Genomic DNA, 25,533 nt, shown 5'->3' on the forward strand with positions numbered 1-25,533 from the left:
CCGATTTTGGTCATTGTTCTACCATCTTCCGTTTTATTACGAATAATAATTGGAGAAGGCTAATTTATTGTACTCCACGATCTCCTCATCTATCATTAAGAGTCAACCCTTCAGAAAAAGATCTAAGCTGAGTACAACGAAGATGTAAAAATGGAGAAGCCAGATTTCTCGTGCTCTGAAAGCTCATCGCACACTACCACCCTAATCTGGTCTTGGAAAGCAGTGCTTCAGAATATTATGCCATTGTTCATTAAACATTCATCTGTCCCATTATTTGAGTCTCACCATGAGCAGGAATCTGAAAATCTTGTGAGGGTTAAAAAAAAAGATTTCAGAGGAATGCTTTCTCAGCATTTACATGCTGAAGTGATGTGATGACAGTGGTGTACAAAGCGGCGGTGTCACCCCTACGTTAATGGGGGTGTGATGCAGAGTCCAGTAAGGTGCAATGTCCAGATACACTGTACACTCATTCTGTGATTGAGTCCGTGTATCTTACTGGGATTAGGTTAAAAATACATTTAGAGGCTCCTATTCCCACCCCCTACTTCTGACCATCCAGGGATCTGCACTCCTTACCTGCACACTTGTCCACCCAACAATAAATTCAGGTTGAAGATGTTATAGATGCTTTTACCTCCTTACCAGTTTGTATTTTAATTTTTGTTTATGCTTTTTTGCCTCTGCTCCAAAAATAATGTATTATCAAAGACGATTTCATCAGCCTGGGTTACAGGCGTCTCTTGGGCGTCTCTTGGGGTGGGAATTGATATCAGCGTTAGGGAGTAAACTCTGGCTAAGAAGAGCACTTAGTATGTGTAGGACGTTGGCTCTGTATGTGCTATTTCAAAGTAAGGAATAGCATGCACAGAGTCCAAGGGTTCCCCTTAGAGGTAAAATAGTGGTAAAAATAGATAATACTAATGCTCTATTTTGTGGTAGTGTGGTCGAGCAGTAGGCTTATCCAAGGAGTAGTGTTAAGCATTTGTTGTACATACACATAGACAATAAATGAGGTACACACACTCAGAGACAAATCCAGCCAATAGGTTTTTATGTAGAAAAATATCTTTTCTTAGTTTATTTTAAGAACCACAGGTTCAAATTCTACATGTAATATCTCATTCGAAAGGTATTGCAGGTAAGTACTTTAGGAACTTCAAATCATCAAAATTGCATGTATACTTTTCAAGTTATTGACAAATAGCTGTTTTAAAAGTGGACACTTAGTGCAATTTTCACAGTTCCTAGGGGAGGTAAGTTTTTGTTAGTTTTACCAGGTAAGTAAGACACTTACAGGGTTCAGTTCTTGGTCCAAGGTAGCCCACCGTTGGGGGTTCAGAGCAACCCCAAAGTCACCACACCAGCAGCTCAGGGCCGGTCAGGTGCAGAGTTCAAAGTGGTGCCCAAAACACATAGGCTAGAATGGAGAGAAGGGGGTGCCCCGGTTCCGGTCTGCTTGCAGGTAAGTACCCGCGTCTTCGGAGGGCAGACCAGGGGGGTTTTGTAGGGCACCGGGGGGGACACAAGTCCACACAGAAATTTCACCCTCAGCAGCGCGGGGGCGGCCGGGTGCAGTGTAGGAACAGGCGTCGGGTTCGCAATGTTAGTCTATGAGAGATCTCGGGATCTCTTCAGCGCTGCAGGCAGGCAAGGGGGGGATTCCTCGGGGAAACCTCCACTTGGGCAAGGGAGAGGGACTCCTGGGGGTCACTTCTCCAGTGAAAGTCCGGTCCTTCAGGTCCTGGGGGCTGCGGGTGCAGGGTCTCTCCCAGGCGTCGGGACTTTAGGTTCAAAGAGTCGCGGTCAGGGGAAGCCTCGGGATTCCCTCTGCAGGCGGCGCTGTGGGGGCTCAGGGGGGACAGGTTTTGGTACTCACAGTATCAGAGTAGTCCTGGGGTCCCTCCTGAGGTGTCGGGTCTCCACCAGCCGAGTCGGGGTCGCCGGGTGCAGTGTTGCAAGTCTCACGCTTCTTGCGGGGAGCTTGCAGGGTTCTTTAAAGCTGCTGGAAACAAAGTTGCAGCCTTTCTTGGAGCAGGTCCGCTGTCCTCGGGAGTTTCTTGTCTTTTCGAAGCAGGGGCAGTCCTCAGAGGATGTTGAGGTCGCTGGTCCCTTCGGAAGGCGTCGCTGGAGCAGGATCTTTGGAAGGCAGGAGACAGGCTGGTGAGTTTCTGGAGCCAAGGCAGTTGTCGTCTTCTGGTCTTCCGCTGCAGGGGTTTTCAGCTGGGCAGTCCTTCTTCTTGTAGTTGCAGGAATCTAATTTTCTAGGGTTCAGGGTAGCCCTTAAATACTAAATTTAAGGGCGTGTTTAGGTCTGGGGGGTTAGTAGCCAATGGCTACTAGCCCTGAGGGTGGGTACACCCTCTTTGTGCCTCCTCCCAAGGGGAGGGGGTCACAATCCTAACCCTATTGGGGGAATCCTCCATCTGCAAGATGGAGGATTTCTAAAAGGTAGAGTCACCTCAGCTCAGGACACCTTAGGGGCTGTCCTGACTGGCCAGTGACTCCTCCTTGTTATTCTCATTATTTTCTCCGGCCTTGCCGCCAAAAGTGGGGCCTGGCCGGAGGGGGCGGGCAACTCCACTAGCTGGAGTGTCCTGCTGGGTTGGCACAAAGGAGGTGAGCCTTTGAGGCTCACCGCCAGGTGTGACAATTCCTGCCTGGGAGAGGTGTTAGCATCTCCACCCAGTGCAGGCTTTGTTACTGGCCTCAGAGTGACAAAGGCACTCTCCCCATGGGGCCAGCAACATGTCTCGGTTTGTGGCAGGCTGCTAAAACTAGTCAGCCTACACAGATAGTCGGTTAAGTTTCAGGGGGCACCTCTAAGGTGCCCTCTGTGGTGTATTTTACAATAAAATGTACACTGGCATCAGTGTGCATTTATTGTGCTGAGAAGTTTGATACCAAACTTCCCAGTTTTCAGTGTAGCCATTATGGTGCTGTGGAGTTCGTGTTTGACAGACTCCCAGACCATATACTCTTATGGCTACCCTGTACTTACAATGTCTAAGGTTTTGTTTAGACACTGTAGGGGTACCATGCTCATGCACTGGTACCCTCACCTATGGTATAGTGCACCCTGCCTTAGGGCTGTAAGGCCTGCTAGAGGGGTGTCTTACCTATACTGCATAGGCAGTGAGAGGCTGGCATGGCACCCTGAGGGGAGTGCCATGTCGACTTACTCGTTTTGTCCTCACTAGCACACACAAGCTGGCAAGCAGTGTGTCTGTGCTGAGTGAAAGGTCTCCAGGGTGGCATAAGACATGCTGTAGCCCTTAGAGACCTTCCTTGGCATCAGGGCCCTTGGTACTAGAAGTACCAGTTACAAGGGACTTATCTGGATGCCAGGGTCTGCCAATTGTGGATACAAAAGTACAGGTTAGGGAAAGAACACTGGTGCTGGGGCTTGGTTAGCAGGCCTCAGCACACTTTCAATTGTAAACATAGCATCAGCAAAGGCAAAAAGTCAGGGGGCAACCATGCCAAGGAGGCATTTCCTTACAGTATGCCACTTGGGAAAACAGAAAACATCATGCTGATAAATGCATGTAATTTAGTAAAAGGCACTCTTTATTGAATGCTGACATCATTTGTTAGTCCTTTCCTCGTTAGTCCTTTCCTCGTTCCTCGCTGGTACTTTGTGTCAGAGGTGGGCCTCCACCCCTTCGAAGGTCTCCATGTCTCACTTCCTTATTTCTGATATATATGATAACACTCTGGACACACTTAGGGTGACAGGCTTGTCAGGTGGTTGCTGGCATGTATTTGAGTGAACCTTTATCATGGATAACTAAACATAACAGCAATGTTAAGTAAAAAAAAAAAAATAATTCTAGCATGCCCAGTGCTTTTGGCTAAAAAGCCAGGACTGGGTCGAGGTGTCATGTGACTTGGATCTATTTACCAGCCCTGTCTAATATGAAAATAATACAACGGAAGAATGAATATCAGTTGTCAGTTTCCTTACACCATTTGTGGCTGCACTGCTTATGCCATTTTTTTATATTTTACTTAAGGGATTTGCTATAGAGAAAACATTTTGAAAATTACCTTTGAGAAATAAATTTATGACTTCACTGTAAGAGAGTGGCTTTATTAAAAGACTACAATCTGTCACCAGTAAACCAGCTCATTTATTTGCCTCACTGAGGCTGGAATTTGGTATATAAATTATTTTATAAGGCTGCGTCCACTTCTCCTGCGGATGAGAATTTGGTCTAGGAGCGAGACCGCTTGTAACAGAGCTGTGCTTGCTGCTTGCCTGAAATTGGACCGAGGTCTGTCCAGTCCCGGTATAAGATATCCGTGACACTTGCCTAAGTTTGGGGCTTGAAGTCCTGCCCACTTCTCCGGGGCAGCTGCGTACAACACTCCTGTTAAAAAAAAATACGTTTTTCAGCAAGTCGAATGGATGAGAGAATTCGGAGGGTGGTAGATATGCCTACTGTCAAAGGGTACATGCGGATTTGTGGATACACTGGCACTGCCCCTTACCTTACATGGGTGTGCACCGAATAGATTTTTGTTAGTCAGATTTAGACTATGCACTGTGCACTTTCTGGCTGCTCTTACCTGCCGGGGCGCCTATTACAGTAGTTCACCCATTTCCACTGTGACTATCATCCAGCACAAGTCACTTGATTTTTTGGAAATTTTACTAATTGCTGAGAACGCTGCTTGCTACTTGCTTTAAAAGAATTGAACATTTGTTTCTGCAAAGCACCTTCTAAATATTTACAGTCTCTTCCTTTTGTAAAAATGTGTTTAACTGCCACTTTTATTCCGTGTGTGATAAAGCAGAGGGTAGCGTTGATTATGTAGTTATTTATGTACTTTGTTTTAATGTGTATGTCTGCTTGGACCCTGTATATCTCATGACGATCTGTTTTCAGTGGCTCTTATTGTCTTTTAATTGGACCTCGCTTTCTGTATGATTTTATTTTGGTTTGTATTTATCTGTATGGATCTATTGTCTTGTACTTTTATGGTCTAGCTGGACCAGATAAAGTTGCTTCTGACTGTGTTGCAAATGTGGCCACCACTTGCTCTATTATAAAGATAAGACTGTATTTCTCTGTGTCCATTTTAGGAAAAGCAACAATTTCTAACGATGGCGCAACTATTCTGAAACTTCTGGATGTTGTACACCCTGCTGCAAAAACTCTTGTTGACATTGCAAAGTCCCAGGATGCTGAGGTAAGCATGTGATCTAATTTGCTAACTGTTTGTTGTTTAGGGCTTCTGGGCTGAAGTGTGTATTGAAGGCCCTGTGCCTGGATGCTTAATTCACGGGCTGTTGGACTATTCAACTTATTTTTTCTGTCTTAAGTAACAGTGGTGTTGCAGACAGGTGAATAGAAGCAACTGGGAAGGAAATTGTCCTAGTGCAGTGAACCAAGTTTATACTGAAGATCTTTTAGCTTTTTGTCAGGAGTAAGTTGTAATGAGAGGGTTTAGTAGTAAGTCATGGTTGGCAGTATTAAAGACCGCTTAACGATCAGGAAGGTGAGAAATTTAAAATGAGCTGAGGGTATGTAGTTAAAGGCATGGCTCGGTGTTATTGCCAGTAGTGTGACATTCCAACTCCCAACTAATAGGCAGCTGTAAGGAAATGCCTCCTTGGCATGGTTGCCCCCTGACTTTTTGCCTTTGCTGATGTTATGTTTACAATTGAAAGTGTGCTGAGGCCTGCTAACCAGGCCCCAGCACCAGTGTTCTTTCCCTAACCTGTACTTTTGTATCCACAATTGGCAGACCTTGGCATCCAGATAAGTCCCTTGTAACTGGTACTTCTAGTACCAAGGGCCCTGATGCCAAGGAAGGTCTCTAAGGGCCGCAGCATGTCTTATGCCACCCTGGAGACCTCTCACTCAGCACAGACACACTGCTTGCCAGCTTGTGTGTGCTAGTGAGGACAAAAACGAGTAAGTCGACATGGCACTCCCCTCAGGGTGCCATGCCAGCCTCTCACTGCCTATGCAGTATAGGTAAGACACCCCTCTAGCAGGCCTTACAGCCCTAAGGCAGGGTGCACTATACCATAGGTGAGGGTACCAGTGCATGAGCACTGTACCCCTACAGTGTCTAAGCCAAACCTTAGACATTGTAAGTGCAGGGTTGCCATAAGAGTATATGGTCTGGGAGTCTGTTTTACACGAACTCCACAGCACCATAATGGCTACACTGAAAACTGGGAAGTTTGGTATCAAACTTCTCAGCACAATAAATGCACACTGATGCCAGTGTACATTTTATTGTAAAATACACCCCTGAGGGCACCTTAGAGGTGCCCCCTGAAACTTAACCGACTGTCTGTGTAGGCTGACTAGTTCCAGCAGCCTGCCACACTAGAGACATGTTGCTGGCCCCATGGGGAGAGTGCCTTTGTCACTCTGAGGCCAGTAACAAAGCCTGCACTGGGTGGAGATGCTAACACCTCCCCAGGCAGGAGCTGTAACACCTGGCGGTGAGCCTCAAAGGCTCACCCCTTTGTCACAGCACCGCAGGACACTCCAGCTAGTGGAGTTGCCCGCCCCCTCCGGCCCCGGCCCCCACTTTTGGCGGCAAGGCCGGAGAAAATAATGAGAATAACAAGGAGGAGTCACTGGCCAGTCAGGACAGCCCCTAAGGTGTCCTGAGCTGAGGTGACTCTAACTTCTAGAAACCCTCCATCTTGCAGATGGAGGATTCCCCCAATAGGGTTAGGATTGTGACCCCCTCCCCTTGGGAGGAGGCACAAAGAGGGTGTACCCACCCTCAGGGCTAGTAGCCATTGGCTACTAACCCCCCAGACCTAAACACGCCCTTAAATTTAGTATTTAAGGGCTACCCTGAACCCTAGAAAATTAGATTCCTGCAACAACAAGGACTGCCCAGCTGAAAACCCCTGCAGAGGAAGACCAGAAGACAACAACTGCCTTGGCTCCAGAAACTCACCGGCCTGTCTCCTGCCTTCCAAAGAACTCTGCTCCAGCGACGCCTTCCAAAGGGACCAGCGACCTCTGAATCCTCTGAGGACTGCCCTGCTTTGACGACGACAAGAAACTCCCGAGGACAGCGGACCTGCTCCAAAAAGACTGCAACTTTGTTTCAAGAAGCAGCTTTAAAGAACCCTGCAACTCCCCGCAAGAAGCGTGAGACTTGCAACACTGCACCCGGCGACCCCGACTCGGCTGGTGGAGAACCAACACCTCAGGGAGGACCCCCGGACTACTCTACGACTGTGAGTACCAAAACCTGTCCCCCCTGAGCCCCCACAGCGCCGCCTGCAGAGGGAATCCCGAGGCTTCCCCTGACCGCGACTCTCTGAAACCTAAGTCCCGACGCCTGGAAAAGACCCTGCACCCGCAGCCCCCAGGACCTGAAGGACCGGACTTTCACTGCAGAAGTGACCCCCAGGAGTCCCTCTCCCTTGCCCAAGTGGAGGTTTCCCCGAGGAAGCCCCCCCTTGCCTGCCTGCAGCGCTGAAGAGATCCCTCGATCTCTCATTGACTTACATTGCGAACCCGACGCTTGTTCTAACACTGCACCCGGCCACCCCCGCGCCGCTGAGGGTGAAATTTCTGTGTGGGCTTGTGTCCCCCCCGGTGCCCTACAAAACCCCCCCTGGTCTGCCCTCCGAAGACGCGGGTACTTACCTGCAAGCAGACCGGAACCGGGGCACCCCCTTCTCTCCATTATAGCCTATGCGTTTTGGGCACCACTTTGAACTCTGCACCTGACCGGCCCTGAGCTGCTGGTGTGGTAACTTTGGGGTTGCTCGGAACCCCCAACGGTGGGCTACCTTGGACCAAGAACTGAACCCTGTAAGTGTCTTACTTACCTGGTAAAACTAACAAAAACTTACCTCCCCCTAGGAACTGTGAAAATTGCACTAAGTGTCCACTTTTGAAATAGCTATTTGTGAATAACTTGAAAAGTATACATGCAATTGAAATGATTCAACGTTCCTAATGTACTTACCTGCAATACCTTTCAAACAAGATATTACATGTTAAATTTGAACCTGTGGTTCTTAAAATAAACTAAGAAAAGATATTTTTCTATACAAAACCTATTGGCTGGATTTGTCTCTGAGTGTGTGTACCTCATTTATTGTCTATGTGTATGTACAACAAATGCTTAACACTACTCCTTGGATAAGCCTACTGCTCGACCACACCTCCACAAAATAGAGCATTAGTATTATCCATTTTTACCACTATTTTACCTCTAAGGGGAACCCTTGGACTCTGTGCATGCTATTCCTTACTTTGAAATAGCACATACAGAGCCAACTTCCTACAGCAGCGAAGTGGCCAATGGTGACAAGGTGATGTGTAAAACACCAGCGTTTAATTTGTTTAGAAGAGGTGTAGGAGAGCAACATTTCTAGTGTACTTGTGTTTGGTTGCATCAGTAAATCACTTTATTTTGGCTATAGCTGTTAAATTGGGGCTCAGAAATAGAGAAGAAACTGGTTAAAATAGTTTTTGTTTGCAAATAACTTTGTTGGTGTAAGTGTGGATATTGGAGCGTGATCTTTAGAAGTAGGTTGCAGGGGAGATTTAGGCATTGCAGGGTCTGAATGTTAAAAAGGAATATTTGGGAGTTTGTCAGCAACTATTTGGGAACTGAAACAGAAGCTCATATTTTTGTTGTCTGGAGGAGAGTGCCAGCTCGTGGAGGAGGCAGTTTCACCTCTGGGTGTGTAGAAGTAGGAATATAGTTAGCTGTGCTGCGGATCCAAATTCAGGGCTTGAAAAATCCACTCGCATTGGCGGGCCTTAATTGATCAGGTTGAGCTATTTTTAATACTTACTCATTGTAAAGAAATGGCTCCCTGTTGCAGTTACCCCCCACTTTTTGCCTGATACTGATGCTGACTTGACTGAGAAGTGTGCTGGGACCCTGCTAACCAGGCCCCAGCACCAGTGTTCTTTCAACCTAAAATGTACCATTGTCTCCACATTTGGCACAACCCTGGCACCCAGGTAAGTCCCTTGTAACTGGTACCCCTGGTACCAAGGGCCCTGATGCCAGGGAAGGTCTCTAAGGGCTGCAGCATGTCTTATGCCACCCTAGGGACCCCTCACTCAGCACAGACACACTGCTTGCCAGCTTGTGTGTGCTGGTGGGGATAAAATGACTAAGTCGACATGGCACTCCCCTCAGGGTGCCATGCCAACCTCACACTGCCTATGGCATAGGTAAGTCACCCCTCTAACAGGCCTTACAGCCCTAAGGCAGGGTGCACTATACCACAGGTGAGGGCATAGGTGCATGAGCACTATGCCCCTACAGTGTCTAAGCAAAACCTTATACCTTTTAAGGGCAGGGTAGCCATAAGAGTATATGGTCTGGCAGTCTGTCAAAAACGAACTCCACAGCTCCATAATGGCTACACTGAATACTGGGAAGTTTAGTATCAAACTTCTCAGAATAATAAACCCACACTGATGCCAGTGTTGGATTTATTGAAAAATGCACACAGAGGGCATCTTAGAGATACCCCCTGTATTTTACCCAACTGTTCAGTGCAGGACTGACTGGTCTCTGCCAGCCTGCTGCTGAGAGACGAGTTTCTGACCCCATGCGGTGAGAGCCTTTGTGCTCTCTGAGGACAGAAACAAAGCCTGCTCTGGGTGGAGGTGCTTCACACCTCCCCCTGCAGGAACTGGAACACCTAGCAGTGAGCTTCAAAGGCTCAAGCTTCGTGTTACAATGCCCCAGGGCACTCCAGCTAGTGGAGATGCCCGCCTCCTGGACCCAGCCCCCACTTTTGGCGGCAAGTCCAGGAGAGATAATGAGAAAAACAAGGATGAGTCACTGGCCAGTCAGGACAGCCCCTAAGGTGTCCTGAGCTGAGGTGACTCTGACTTTTAGAAATCCTCCATCTTGTAGAAGGAGGATTCCCCCAATAGGGATAGGAATGTGACCCCCTCACCTTGGGAGGAGGCACAAAGAGGGTGTACCCACCCTCAGGGCTAGTAGCCATTGGCTACTAACCCCCCAGACCTAAACACGCCCTTAAATTTAGTATTTAAGGGCTCCCCTGAACCTAAGAATTTAGATTCCTGCAACTACAAGAAGAAGAGGACTGCTGAGCTGAAAGACCCCTGCAGAAGAAGAAAAGAAGACACCAACTGCTTTGGCCCCAGACCTACCGGCCTGTCTCCTGCCTTCTAAAGAAACCTGCTCCAGCGACGCTTTCCCCAGGACCAGTGACCTCTGAATCCTCAAAGGACTGCCCTGCTTCAAGAAAGACAAGAAACTCCCAAGGACAGCGGCCCTGCTCCAAAAAGACTGCAACTTTGTTACAGAGGAGCAGATTTAAAGACCCCTGCAAATCCCCGAAAGAAGCGTGAGACTTGCACCCGGCGACCCCGACTCAACTGGTGGAGAACCAACACCTCAGGGAGGACCCTCCGGCGACTCCGAGCCCGTGAGTAACCAAAGTTGTCCCCCCTGAACCCCCACAGCGACGCCTGCAGAGGGAATCCCGAGGCTCCCCCTGACCGCGACTGCCTGACTCTAAAATCCTGACGGCTGGAAAAGACCCTGCACCCGCAGCCCCCAGCACCTGAAGGAACAGAACTTCAGTGCAGGAGTGACCCCCAGGAGGCCCTCTCCCTTGCCCAGGTGGTGGCTACCCCAGGAGCCCCCCCCCCCCCCTGCCTGCACCGCTGAAGAGACCCCTTGGTCTCGCATTGACTCCCATTGGAAACCCGACGCTTGTTAGCACACTGCACCCGGCCGCCCCCGCGCTGCTGAGGGTGTACTTTTTGTGTGGACTTGTGCCCCCCCCCCCCCCCCCCCCCCCCCCCGGTGCCCTACAAAACCCCCCTGGTCTGCCCTCCGAAGACTCGGGTACTTACCTGCTGGCAGACTGGAACCGGAGCACCCCTTTCTCTCCATTGAAGCCTATGCGTTTTGGGCACCTCTTTGACCTCTGCACCTGACCGGCCCTGAGCTGCTGGTGTGGGAACTTTGGGGTTGCTCTGAACCCCCAACGGTGGGCTACCTTGAACCCAAAACTGAACCCTGTAAGTGGGTTACTTACCTGCAAAAACTAACAATACTTTACCTCCTCCAGGAACTGTGAAAATTGCACTGTCCACTTTTAAAACAGCTATTTGTGTTTTATGTGAAAAGTATATATGCTACTGTAATTATTCAAAGTTCCTAAAGTACTTACCTGCAATACCTTTCAAATGAGATATTACATGTAGAATTTGAACCTGTGGTTCTTAAAATAAACTAAGAAAGGATATTTTTCTATAACAAAACCTATTGGCTGGAATTGTCTCTGAGTGTGTGTTCCTCATTTATTGCCTGTGTGTGTACAAAAAATGCTTAACACTACTCCTTTGATAAGCCTACTGCTCGACCACACTACCACAAAATAGAGCATTAGTATTATCTCTTTTGGCCAATATCTTACCTCTAAGGGGAACCCTTGGACTCTGTGTATGCTATTCCTTACTTTGACATAGCACATACAGAGCCAACTTCCTACACTCATCCCTTCTGGTGAGTTGACACTGAACAGGTTTTCTGTTCAGTTGAGAAGTGGAGTGTCAATAAAAGATGCCTTTAAATCTTGTTCTTATGTCACATTTGCCCTGTGTTCACAGAGGTCAAAAGTCAGTTTTTCTTAGGAATAGGACTTTGTAAGGTGAACTGTGACCTGCTGTTCAGAATGTATAATAAAGGGAAATAAGGTGTCAGGTTTTTCCTAACACACAACATTTAAATGTCAACTGTGCAAACATATGTATATATATTTTTTTAAATATTTCTATGTGATGAAGAACTATTTTAATAGGATGAAAATAAATCTGAATACTTTACCTGTTGGTAAAGGATATGTTTTCTGAAACCCAATTTTCATGGATTGTTAATATACTATATAGTTTTATCACCAAAGCTGCAAGTTAGTGGACATTTCTTGGAAAGTTACCTTGTGTAGATGACCATGTCACTACATCATGGTTTAGTAATAATCACAGCAATAAATTGAGTGTTTAAACAAACTGAGACACACTCCTGCCCTGATGGCAGTGCTCTTAGTAAACTAAAAGAAGTCCTAGGTTATGTGGGCTAGACCTCATGGGTCAGTGGGCTAGATTCTTGTGATGCATGCAGCAAACCTTAGTCTACTTAATCAAACAAAATAGTTTTGTTTTTTTTGTACTGCAGAAATGCTGAGCTCTAATATTTGAAGGTGCAATCATATCTGAGAATTAAGAAAAAGGCGAGACTGTAAACTATTCGCCTAGGATCACACAATTTGAGACCCGTTTACGGGTCAAGTACATTACAGTTAGGTCGAGTAGATTATCTAAGCTACTCGACCTGCAGGTCTAGTAACATTTTTATGATTTTTCGAGCCCTAATTGCTCGACCAAATTAGTAGTTTTTTTTTTTGTGTGGTTTTTTTTTTTTTTTTTTTTAAAGGTTAATTTGTTACTTTGGCAGTTATGGAACCTACATTGCTCTGACGGCATGGTGGTCTTGCAGTTTTAAGAATATGCACTGGCATGGCCTAACGTTTTGTCCTTGTACTTTATCCTGAAACCTACACTGAAATATAGTTGTTTCTTTTTGTATAAGACATATTTAAATCCCATAGTGTGATCCAGCCTTTTCCTAGGTGGCAGTCACTGATTTGCCCTTTATCCAGTTGCTTCTGCACAAGGGACTTGTGTGCGATGTCGCCTGCATTACTTCTCATTTCTTATTTGTTCTAGGTTGGGGATGGGACCACTTCAGTCACGCTCCTGGCTGCAGAGTTCCTGAAGCAGGTGAAGTCCTATGTGGAAGAGGGTCTACATCCCCAGATCATCATCCGTGCGTTCCGCACTGCAACCCAGCTGGTACGTTACTCGCCAGGATGTGGAAAGGACTCTTGTGAATTCTGGATGCTGTGAATGACCTTTATCAATATAGTCAGTGACTATCTATACAGACCCTTACATACATTCTACAGAAGCAAGCTTTCCTCCCAGTGCTTATGCTTTTAAAACAAAAAAGATGTACAAATTGCTGTGAGTTCCCCGAAAATAGTGGTTGCACACTCTTTATTCTATCTTAGGTTGTCATCGATTCAGTCGTCTGTGCCAACTTGTACGATTCACTCGACTTTAAAAACGTATAGTTGAAAGTAAATGTTCGATGGCATCTGTCGCTGTAGATACGCATGTTTTGCATAGCTCGCCATCTGGTTTTGGGCCGGAGTGTTACAAGTTGTTTTTCTTCGAAGAAGTCTTTCGAGTCACGGGACCGAGTGACTCCTCCTTTTGTCTCCATTGCGCATGGGCGTCGACTCCATCTTCGATTGTTTTTTTTCCGCCATCGGGTTCGGACGTGTTCCTGTCGCTCCGAGTTTCGGAACGGAAAGATAGCTAATTTCGGAAGATTTTCGTCGGTATTGTTGCGTTCGGGATCGGCGTAGTTAGATTCAACACCGCGTCTAAGATCGAAGTGCTCCGGTGCCCTTCGGGGTAATTTTTTCGATCCCCCGTCGGGGCCTGGTCGGCCCGACCGCGTGCAGAAGAACGCCGATGGAACGGACCCCGTTCCGTTTCTGTCCCAAATGCCACAATAAATACCCCTATACAGACCAACACTTGGTCTGCAACCTGTGCCTGTCACCTGAGCACAGTGAAGACACCTACGAGGCCTGTCGTGCGTTCCGGTCCCGAAAAACACTCCGAGACCGTCGAGCCAGAAGACTTCAGATGGCGTCCGCGCCGACAGCCCACCGGGAGTTCGAGGAACAAGAAGAGGAGGGAACCTTTTCGATCCAAGAATCGGACTCCGAAGGATTCGATGATACACAACCCGTGAGTAAGACGTCGAAAACCACTCAGAAGAAGATTTACAAGGCCCAGGGGACGCCACTGCCACCAGGCCATGGCTCGACCCATAAATTCGGTGACCGACCGTCGGCACCGAAAAAGGCCCAAACAGTGCTGAGATCGTCCGACTCTGGTCGAGACACCGGCACGCAGCCTTCTCGGGACCGAGAAAGTGCTGGAGACAAGCATCGACACCGAGATACCGGTGTAGACACGGCTCGACGCCGAGACAGCGGCACCGAAGAAGATCGACGCCGAGAGGTTTCGCACCCGAAAAAGAAAAGTCATCTCTGAGCCGAAAAAAGATGCAGACAGGGTTTCGGTGCCAAAACAAACTGCAACCGACCCAGTTTCAGGCTCTTATACAGAAGAGCACTCGCTAACCTCCCAAATGCAAAAGCATAGGTTTGAGGAAGAGCTACACTCAACTGATGTAGACCATACGCAAAAGCGTATTTTCATACAGCAGGGGACAGGAAAAATAAGCACCCTTCCCCCTATTAGAAGATTGGAGTTCCAAACTGAACAAACACCACAAACAAAAGTGGTGAAAAAAGTTACCCCACCACCCTCTCCTCCACCTGTGATTAACGTCTCACCAGCACAAACTCCATCACATTCCCCAGCTCACACCACCATGAGCCAGGGTGACCAAGATCAAGACGCATGGGACTTATACGACGCCCCAGTGTCAGATAACAGTCCGGAGGCATACCCTACGAAGCCATCTCCACCAGAGGACAGCACTGCGTATTCTCAAGTGGTGGCTAGAGCAGCACAATTTCACAATGTAAGCCTCCACTCAGAACAGGTCGAGGATGACTTTTTATTCAACACACTCTCCTCCACCCACAGCTCCTACCAAAAGCCTGCCTATGCTCCCTGTGCTCCCTGGTATGCTCCGGCACGCAAAAGAAATCTTTAAGGAGCCGGTCAAAAGTAGGGCAATCACACCAAGAGTGGAAAAAAAGTATAAGGTGCCTCCTACAGACCCGGCTTTCATCACTACACAGCTGCCACCAGACTTTGTCGTTGTAGGAGCAGCTAGGAAAAGGGCCAACTCCCACACATCTGGAGATGCACCACCCCCAGATAAAGAAAGCCGCAAGTTCGATGCAGCTGGTAAGAGTCGCAGCACAAGCTGCAAACCAGTGGCGCATCGCTAACTCCCAGGCACTACTTGCGCGCTATGACAGAGCCCATTGGGATGAGATGCAACATCTCATTGACCATCTGCCCAAGGACCTACAAAATAGGGCAAAACAAGTGGTTGAGGAGGGACAGACCATTTCCAACAACCAAATCCGCTCCTCCATGGACGCTGCAGATACAGCTGCACGGACAATTAATACATCTGTAACTATCAGAAGGCATGCATGGCTCCGAACGTCTGGATTTAAACCGGAGATTCAGCAAGCAGTTCTCAATGTGCCTTTTAACGAAAAAGAACTGTTCGGTCCAGAAGTGGACACAGCGATTGAGAAACTCAAAAAAGACACGGACACTGCTAAAGCCATGGGCGCACTCTACTCCCCGCAGAGCAGAGGGAATTACAGCACATTCCGTAAAACACCCTTTAGAGGGGGGTTTCGGGGTCAGAGCACACAAGCCAGCACCTCACAGGCAACACCGTCCAGTTACCAGGGACAGTACAGAGGAGGTTTTCGGGGACAATATAGAGGAGGGCAATTCCCTAGGAATAGAGGAAAATTTCAAAGCCCCAAAACCCCTACTACTAAGCAGTGACTCACATGTTACTCATCCCCTCCACACAACACCAGTGGGGGGAAGAATAAGTCATTATTACAAAGCATGGGAGGAAATCACTACAGACACTTGGGTTCTAGCAATTATCCAACATGGTTATTGCATAGAATTTCTACAATTCCCTCCAAACATACCACCAAAAGCACAAAATTTGACAAAACATCATTCCAATCTCCTGGAGATAGAAGTGCAGGCACTATTGCAAAAGAATGCAATCGAATTAGTGCCAAACACACAAATAAACACAGGAGTTTACTCACTGTACTTTCTGATACCAAAGAAGGACAAAACGCTGAGACCAATCCTAGACCTCAGAATAGTGAACACATTCATCAAATCAGACCATTTTCACATGGTCACACTACAAGAAGTATTACCATTGCTAAAACTACACGACTACATGTCAACTTTAGACCTCAAGGACGCGTATTTCCATATACCAATACACCCATCGCACAGGAAATACCTAAGGTTTGTATTCAAAGGAATACATTACCAATTCAAGGTACTGCCTTTCGGATTAACAACCGCACCAAGAGTCTTTACCAAATGTCTAGCGGTAGTCGCTGCACACATCAGAAGGCAGCAAATACATGTGTTCCCATATCTAGACGACTGGCTAATCAAGGCCCATTCGTTAATAGAGTGCTCAAATCACACAAATCAGATCATACAAACCCTCTTCAAACTAGGGTTCACCGTCAACTTCACAAAATCCAACATTCTGCTGTGCAAGGTACAACAATACTTAGGAGCCATAATAGACACAACAAAAGGAGTAGCCACTCCAAGTCCCCAAAGAATTCAAAATTTCAACACCATCATACAACGCATGTATCCAACACAAAAGATACAAGCAAAGATGGTATTACAACTCCTAGGCATGATGTCTTCATGCATAGCCATTGTCCCAAACGCAAGACTGCACATGAGGCCCTTACAACAGTGCCTAGCATCACAGTGGTCTCAAGCACAGGGTCATCTTCTAGATATGGTGTTAATAGACCGCCAAACTTACCTCTCGCTTCTGTGGTGGAACAACATAAATTTAAACAAAGGGCGGCCTTTCCAAGACCCAGTGCCACAATACGTAATAACAGATGCTTCCATGACAGGGTGGGGAGCACACCTCGATCAACACAGCATACAAGGACAATGGAACGTACATCAAACAAAACTGCATATAAATCACCTAGAACTTCTAGCAGTTTTTCAAGCACTAAAAGCTTTCCAACCAATAATAGTTCACAAATACTTTCTCGTCAAGGCAGACAACATGACAACAATGTATTATCTAAACAAGCAAGGGGGGACGCACTCCACGCAGTTAAGCCTGCTAGCACAAACAATTTGGCGTTGGGCAATTCACAACCAAATTCGCCTAATAGCACAATTTATACCAGGGATCCAAAATCAACTCGCAGACAATCTCTCTCGATTACCAACAGGTCCACGAATGGGAAATTCACCCCCAAATTCTGAACACCTATTTCAAACTCTGGGGAACACCTCAGACTTGTTTGCGACGAAGGAGAACGCAAAATGCCAAAACTTCGCATCCAGATACCCACACAAACAGTCCCAAGGCAATGCCCTATGGATGAACTGGTCAGGGATATTTGCTTACGCTTTTCCTCCTCTCCCTCTCCTTCCTTACCTGGTAAACAAACTCAGTCAAAGCAAACTCAAACTCATATTGATAGCACCAACTTGGGCAAGGCAACCCTGGTACACAACGCTGCTAGACCTATCAGTGGTACCCTGCATCAAATTGCCCAACAGGCCAGATCTGTTGACACAGCACAACCAAAAGATCAGACACCCAGATCCAGCATCGCTGAATCTAGCAATCTGGCTCCTGAAATCCTAGAATTCGGACACTTACAACTTACCCAAGAATGTATGGAAGTCATAAAACAAGCAAGAAGGCCATCCACCAGGCACTGCTATGCAAGTAAATGGAAGAGGTTTGTTTGCTACTGCCATATTAATCAAATACAACCATTACACACAACTCCAGAACATGTAGTGGGTTACTTGCTTCACTTACAAAAATCTAACCTGGCTTTCTCTTCCATTAAAATACACCTTGCAGCAATATCTGCATACCTGCAGACTACCTATTCAACTTCCCTATATAAGATACCAGTCATTAAAGCATTCATGGAGGGCCTTAGGAGAATTATACCACCAAGAACACCACCTGTTCCTTCATGGAACCTAAATGTTGTCCTAACTAGACTTATGGGTCCACCTTTTGAACCCATGCACTCCTGCGAAATACAGTTCCTAACCTGGAAGGTTGCATTTCTCATCGCCATTACTTCCCTAAGAAGAGTAAGCGAGATTCAGGTGTTTACAATACAAGAACCTTTTATACAACTACACAAGAATAAGGTCGTCCTAAGGACTAATCCTAAATTTTTGCCAAAGGTTATTTCACCGTTCCATCTAAATCAAACAGTGGAACTTCCAGTGTTCTTTCCACAGCCAGATACCGTAGCTGAAAGGGCACTACATACATTAGATGTCAAAAGAGCATTAATGTATTACATTGACAGAACAAAGAACATCAGAAAGACTAAACAACTATTTATTGCATTTCAAAAACCTCCTGCAGGAAACCCAATATCAAAACAAGGTATAGCCAGATGGATAGTTAAATGCATCCAAATCTGCTACCTTAAAGCTAAACGACAGCTGCCCATTACACCAAGGGCACACTCAACCAGAAAGAAAGGTGCTACCATGGCCTTTCTAGGAAACCTCCCAATGCAAGAAATATGTAAGGCAGCCACATGGTCTACGCCTCACACATTCACCAAGCACTACTGTGTAGACGTGTTATCCGCACAACAAGCCACAGTAGGTCAAGCCGTATTAAGAACATTATTTCAAACTACTTCAACTCCTACAGGCTGAGCCACCGCTTTTGGGGAGATAACTGCTTACTAGTCTATGCAAAACATGCGTATCTACAGCGACAGATGCCATCGAACTGAAAATGTCACTTACCCAGTGTACATCTGTTCGTGGCATCAGTCGCTGTAGATTCGCATGTGCCCACCCGCCTCCCCGGGAGCCTGTAGCAGTTTGGAAGTTACCTTCAACTATTTGTATATGTATCATCTCAACCTTAAATAGGTACATACTTAGTCACTCCATTGCATGGGCACTATTACTACAATTCAACTCCTACCTCACCCTCTGCGGGGAAAAACAATCGAAGATGGAGTCGACGCCCATGCGCAATGGAGACAAAAGGAGGAGTCACTCGGTCCCGTGACTCGAAAGACTTCTTCGAAGAAAAACAACTTGTAACACTCCGGCCCAACACCAGATGGCGAGCTATGCAAAACATGCGAATCTACAGCGACTGATGCCACGAACAGATGTACACTGGGTAAGTGACATTTTCAATTCTACCTAAGCCTCTGATCCTTTTGACCCTTATACACAGTGAATTATTAATTTTAATGAATGTTACTGCTCTATCTAGTGCTAACCTGGTAAAATTATGTCACGGTTTGAGGACAGAATGTGCAGTCATTCTTGGTCTGTTTGATTTGTCCTTTGATGCACATGGTTCCAACCCAGTTTTCATCTTCAGTAGGCAGTTTGCATGTTCACTCCCCTCCTTCATGATACTTGTAAAAGTACATACCTGAAATATTTTGATGAAACGTTCCTAAATGCTCTATGCTGCTGATGCTATAATTGTTTTATATATCTTCGTATGGTTGGGATGGGTTGGTCTAGCTTAGATGATGTTTTGTAGATCTTGATAATGAAAGCCTGTTTTAATTCAATTTCCAGGCTGTGGATAAAATCAAGGAGATTGCTGTAACTGTGAAGAAAGAAGATAAAATGTAGGTTTTCTGTCTTCATCCTTCTTTCCTAGTGTGATGTGCTTTGTGTAGCCAATGTTAAAATTCTACTCCAATAAATACAATTTGCATTCCTGTTTTAATCCTCATGAAGCACATATCTTGAAATACTTCCAAAACCAGGGTCTTAGGATATTGTTTGTTTCCAGGGAGCAGCGCCATTTGTTGGAGAAGTGTGCAGCGACCGCCCTGAGTTCCAAGATGATTGCCCAGCAGAAGGACTTTTTTTCCAAGATGGTGGTAGAGGCGGTCATGATGCTGGATGATTTGCTTCAGCTCAAAATGATTGGCATCAAGAAGGTTCAAGGTGGTGCTTTGGAAGTGAGTGTGATACTTTCTAGTGCAGTGCTAGAACATGAGTGCCTGAGAGGGTTAGGGAGTTCAGTGAAGTCTCATGCAATCACCTCTGTGGTTGAGCAGTTAAGCTTGATTTGCAGAACATCACCCTTTCTAGGTGCTGTATATTTTTTCTGGCAATAGTTAGATCAGTGAAGATACAGGAGTTTTTGTACTTTAGTGGACTGACAAAGAACATCCTCTGGAATGCCGACATTGGTGGCTGAATGATGGGAATAACATGGTGAGGTTGTTTGGTAAATGTCCGTAGTATCTTTTGTGACTCACTGACAGTTATTTAATAAACCACTTATCACACTCGCTTTCATCAGATGTCTGTAGCTGTGGTGTTTGTGCAAGCAGTGGCAAAACCAAAATGGATCTGCTGAAACTGGGTTATATAAAATAAGCCTGACAGAAAAGCCGTGTTTTAAACTTAAGTGAATTATATTTCAAGACTCAATGCAGCCAACAGAGTATTACATCGCAGTGCGCTTTAAGTATGTATAACCATGGCCTCTGGTCCTTTGGTTACGCCATCATTTGACCGTCAAAAGATTCTCTGAAGAAGAGCGAAGAGTCCTGATTAGACATTCTTTGGGGACCTCTAGTAATAATGCTGGGGAATGGCCTATTAATGCCTTATCCACAGTACAGAGGGCCTGGATTTGAACCCTAGGTTAGCATTTGCAAGGTTAGTTCCCCCACAAGCAGTCAAGGTGCTGTATCTTGTACAACTGTAATAAAAACAGTTGCAACTCCAGAACGAATAGGAATTAGCACACTAGAGGCGATGACCTATCGCACCCAAGAGTGGCATATGCCTACAGTCCAGCAAGAACCGAGGAGGCAATCTTTTTTTAAACACTGATGTTATCGTAGGACCATAAAACGGAAGACATGGGCTGCAAAACAAGTTAACAGTTGATCTTGACTCCTCAGCTCTTTACCTACATGGGAGCACCTGGTATAGGGCACTTCTCTGCTGACTGCTGAGCTTTCAACCAGTGACCATTAACTATGAGGATCTTTGTCTTGCCTGCATTTCTTGCCTGCGTTCAGCCTAAGTTAATTTCACCCCATCCAACATGAGTCTTAGTTTGCTGGAACAGTGTGATGTGGGCTATTATCACAGCAACAGTTCATTCATTAAGATGCAGTGTTTCGTTAGCAACCAGTGTGTGTGTGTGTGTGTGTGTGTGTGTGTGTATATATATGTATATATATATATATATATATATATATATGGAAATGCCTCCTTGGCATGGTTACCCCCTGACTTTTTGCCTTTGCTGATGCTATGTTTTGAATTGAAAGTGTGCTGAGGCCTGCTAACCAGGCCCCAGCACCAGTGTTCTTTCCCTAACCTGTACTTTTGATTCCACAATTGGCACACCCTGGCATCCAGATAAGTCCCTTGTATCTGGTACCAAGGGCCCTGATGCCAGGGAAGGTCTCTAAGGGCTGCAGCATGTATTATGCCACCCTGGAGACCCCTCACTCAATCAATCAATCATGGTATTTATAAAGCGCGCTATGTACCCGTCAGGGTTTCGAGGCGCTGAGGGGGGGGGGGGGGGGGGGGAGCGCTGCTGGATTAGCGGTCGAAGAGCCAGGTCTTGAGGAGCCTTCTGAATGTGAGGAGGTCCTGGGTCTGGCGAAGAGATGTGGGGAGAGAGTTCCAGGTCTTGGCGGCGAGGAAGGAGAAGGATCTGCCGCCGGATGTCTTGCGCTGAATTCGGGGTACGAGGGCGAGGTTGGCGGATCGGAGTTGACGTGTTGGAGTGTAGAAGTTGAGTCTGGTGTTGAGGTAGGAGGGTCCGGTGTTGTGAAGTGCCTTGTGAGCGTGGGTCAGGAGTTTGAAGGTTATCCTCTTGTCTACCGGGAGCCAGTGGAGTTCCTTTAGGTGAGGGGAGATGTGACTTCGGCGAGGTATGTTGAGGATCAGTCGGGCGGAGGCATTTTGGATACGTTGGAGGCGTTTGATGTCTTTGGTTGGTATGCCTGTGTAGAGTGCTTGCCACTGCTTGCCAGCTTGTGTGTGCTAGTGAGAACAAAATGAGTAAGTCGACATGGCACTCCCCTCAGGGTGCCTTGCCAGCCTCTCACTGCCTATGCAGTATAGGTAAGACACCCCTCTAGCAGGCCTTACAGCCCTAAGGCAGGGTGCACTATACCATAGGTGAGGGTACCAGTGCATGAGCACTGTGCCCCTACAGTGTCTAAGCAAAACCTTCGACATTGTAAGTGCAGGGTAGCTGTAAGGAAATGCCTCCTTGGCATGGTTGCCCCCTGACTTTTTGCCTTTGCTGATGCTATGTTTACAATTGAAAGTGTGCTGAGGCCTGCTAACCAGGCCCCAGCACCAGTGTTCTTTCCCTAGCCTATACTTTTGTATCCACAATTGGCAGACCCTGGCATCCAGATAAGTCCCTTGTAACTGGTACTTCTAGTACCAAGGGCCCTGATGCCAAGGAAGGTCTCTAAGGGCTGCAGCATGTCTTATGCCACCCTGGAGACCTCTCACTCAGCACAGACACACTGCTTGCCAGCTTGTGTGTGCTAGTGAGAACAAAACGAGTAAGTCGACATGGCACTCCCCTCAGGGTGCCATGCCAGCCTCTCACTGCCTATGCAAGTATAGGTCAGTCATCCCTCTAGCAGGCCTTACAGCCCTAAGGCAGGGTGCACTATACCATAGGTGAGGGTACCAGTGCATGAGCATGGTACCCCTACAGTGTCTAAACAAAACCTTAGACATTGTAAGTGCAGGGTAGCCATAAGAGTATATGGTCTGGGAGTTTGTCAAACACGAACTCCACAGCACCATAATGGCTACACTGAAAACTGGGAAGTTTGGTATCAAACTTTTCAGCACAATAAATGCACACTGATGCCAGTGTACATTTTATTGCAAAATACACCCCAGAGGGCACCTTAGAGGTGCCCCCTGAAACTTAACCGACTATCTGTGTAGGCTGACTAGTTCCAGCAGCCTGCCACACTAGAGACATGTTGCTGGCCCCATGGGGAGAGTGCCTTTGTCACTCTGAGGCCAGTAACAAAGCCTGCACTGGGTGGAGATGCTAACACCTCCCCCAGGCAGGAGCTGTAACACCTGGCGGTGAGCCTCAAAGGCTCACCCCTTTGTCACAGCCCAGCAGGGCACTCCAGCTTAGTGGAGTTGCCCGCCCCCTCCGGCCACGGCCCCCACTTTTGGCGGCAAGGCTGGAGGGAACAAAGAAAGCAACAAGGAGAAGTCACTGGCCAGTCAGGACAGCCCCTAAGGTGTCCTGAGCTGAAGTGACTCTAACTTTTAGAAATCCTCCATCTTGCAGATGGAGGATTCCCCCAATAGGGTTAGGATTGTGACCCCCTCCCCTTGGGAGGAGGCACAAAGAGGGTGTACCCACCCTCAGGGCTAGTAGCCATTGGCTACTAACCCCCCAGACCTAAACACGCCCTTAAATTTAGTATTTAAGGGCTACCCTGAACCCTAGAAAATCAGATTCCTGCAACTACAAGAAGGACTGCCTAGCTGAAAACCCCTGCAGAGGAAGACCAGAAGACGACAACTGCCTTGGCTCCAGAAACTCACCGGCCTGTCTCCTGCCTTCCAAAGATCCTGCTCCAGCGACGCCTTCCAAAGGGACCAGCGACCTCGACATCCTCTGAGGACTGCCCCTGCTTCGAAAAGACAAGAAACTCCCGAGGACAGCGGACCTGCTCCAAGAAAAGCTGCAACTTTGTTTCCAGCAGCTTTAAAGAACCCTGCAAGCTCCCCGCAAGAAGCGTGAGACTTGCAACACTGCACCGGGCGACCCCGACTCGGCTGGTGGCGATCCAACACCTCAGGAGGGACCCCAGGACTACTCTGATACTGTGAGTACCAAAACCTGTCCCCCCTGAGCCCCCACAGCGCCGCCTGCAGAGGGAATCCCGAGGCTTCCCCTGACCGCGACTCTTTGAACCTAAAGTCCCGACGCCTGGGAGAGACCCTGCACCCGCAGCCCCCAGGACCTGAAGGACCGGACTTTCACTGGAGAAGTGACCCCCAGGAGTCCCTCTCCCTTGCCCAAGTGGAGGTTTCCCCGAGGAATCCCCCCCTTGCCTGCCTGCAGCGCTGAAGAGATCCCGAGATCTCTCATAGACTAACATTGCGAACCCGACGCCCGTTCCTACACTGCACCCGGCCGCCCCCGCGCTGCTGAGGGTGAAATCTCTGTGTGGACTTGTGTCCCCCCCGGTGCCCTACAAAAACCCCCTGGTCTGCCCTCCGAAGACGCGGGTACTTACCTGCAAGCAGACCGGAACCGGGGCACCCCCTTCTCTCCATTCTAGCCTATGTGTTTTGGGCACCACTTTGAACTCTGCACCTGAGCTGCTGGTGTGGTGACTTTGGGGTTGCTCTGAACCCCCAACGGTGGGCTACCTTGGACCAAGAACTAAGCCCTGTAAGTGTCTTACTTACCTGGTTAACCTAACAAATACTTACCTCCCCTAGGAACTGTGAAAATTGCACTAAGTGTCCACTTTTAAAACAGCTATTTGTCAATAACTTGTAAAGTATACATGCAATTTTTATGCTTTAAAGTTCCTAAAGTACTTACCTGCAATACCTTTCGAATGAGATATTACATGTAGAATTTGAACCTGTGGTTCTTAAAATAAACTAAGAAAAGATATTTTTCTATAACAAAACCTATTGGCTGGATTTGTCTCTGAGTGTGTGTCCCTCATTTATTGTCTATGTGTATGTACAACAAATGCTTAACACTACTCCTTGGATAAGCCTACTGCTCGACCACACTACCACAAAATAGAGCATTAGTATTATCTCTTTTTACCACTATTTTACCTCTAAGGGGAACCCTTGGACTCTGTGCATGCTATTCCTTACTTTGAAATAGCACATACAGAGCCAACTTCCTACAATGAAAAAGAACTGTTCGGTCCAGAAGTGGACACAGCGATTGAGAAACTCAAAAAAGATACGGACACTGCCAAAGCCATGGGCGCGCACTACTCCCCGCAGAGCAGAGGGAATTACAGCACATTCTGTAAAACACCCTTTCGAGGGGGGTTTCGGGGTCAGAGCACACAAGCCAGCACCTCACAAGCAACACCGTCCAGTTACCAGGGACAGTATAGAGGAGGTTTTCGGGGACAATATAGAGGAGGGCAATTCCCTAGAAATAGAGGAAGATTTCAGAGCCCCAAAACCCCTACTACTAAACAGTGACTCGCATGTCACTCACCCCCTCCACACAACACCAGTGGGGGGAAGAATAAGTCATTATTACAAAGCATGGGAGGAAATCACTACAGACACTTGGGTTCTAGCAATTATCCAACATGGTTATTGCATAGAATTTCTACAATTCCCTCCAAACATACCACCAAAAGCACAAAATTTGACAACACACCATTCCAATCTCCTGGAGATAGAAGTGCAGGCACTATTGCAAAAGAATGCAATCGAATTAGTGCCAAACACACAAATAAACACAGGAGTTTACTCACTGTACTTTCTGATACCAAAGAAGGACAAAACGCTGAGACCAATCTTAGACCTCAGAGTAGTGAACACTTTCATCAAATCAGACCACTTTCACATGGTCACACTACAAGAAGTATTGCCATTGCTAAAACTACACGACTACATGGCAACTTTAGACCTCAAGGATGCTTATTTCCATATA

The 25,533-nt window shown here is 47.1% G+C and overlaps 1 protein-coding gene across 1 annotated transcript in view; it reads left to right on the top strand.

Moving 5' to 3' along the window:
• The window catches only part of CCT7 (chaperonin containing TCP1 subunit 7), a 149,517-nt gene that overhangs the window by 23,130 nt on the left and 100,854 nt on the right, over window positions 1-25,533 (top strand). Inside the window, exons 3-6 of the mRNA XM_069205603.1 lie at window positions 5,090-5,196; window positions 12,732-12,857; window positions 19,425-19,477; window positions 19,645-19,816. Coding sequence (XP_069061704.1) covers window positions 5,090-5,196; window positions 12,732-12,857; window positions 19,425-19,477; window positions 19,645-19,816 — 458 coding nt within the window. The remainder of the gene's footprint in view (window positions 1-5,089; window positions 5,197-12,731; window positions 12,858-19,424; window positions 19,478-19,644; window positions 19,817-25,533) is intronic.

This window comes from Pleurodeles waltl, chromosome 1_2 (genome assembly GCF_031143425.1).
Source record: "Pleurodeles waltl isolate 20211129_DDA chromosome 1_2, aPleWal1.hap1.20221129, whole genome shotgun sequence".
NCBI lineage: Eukaryota > Metazoa > Chordata > Amphibia > Caudata > Salamandridae > Pleurodeles > Pleurodeles waltl.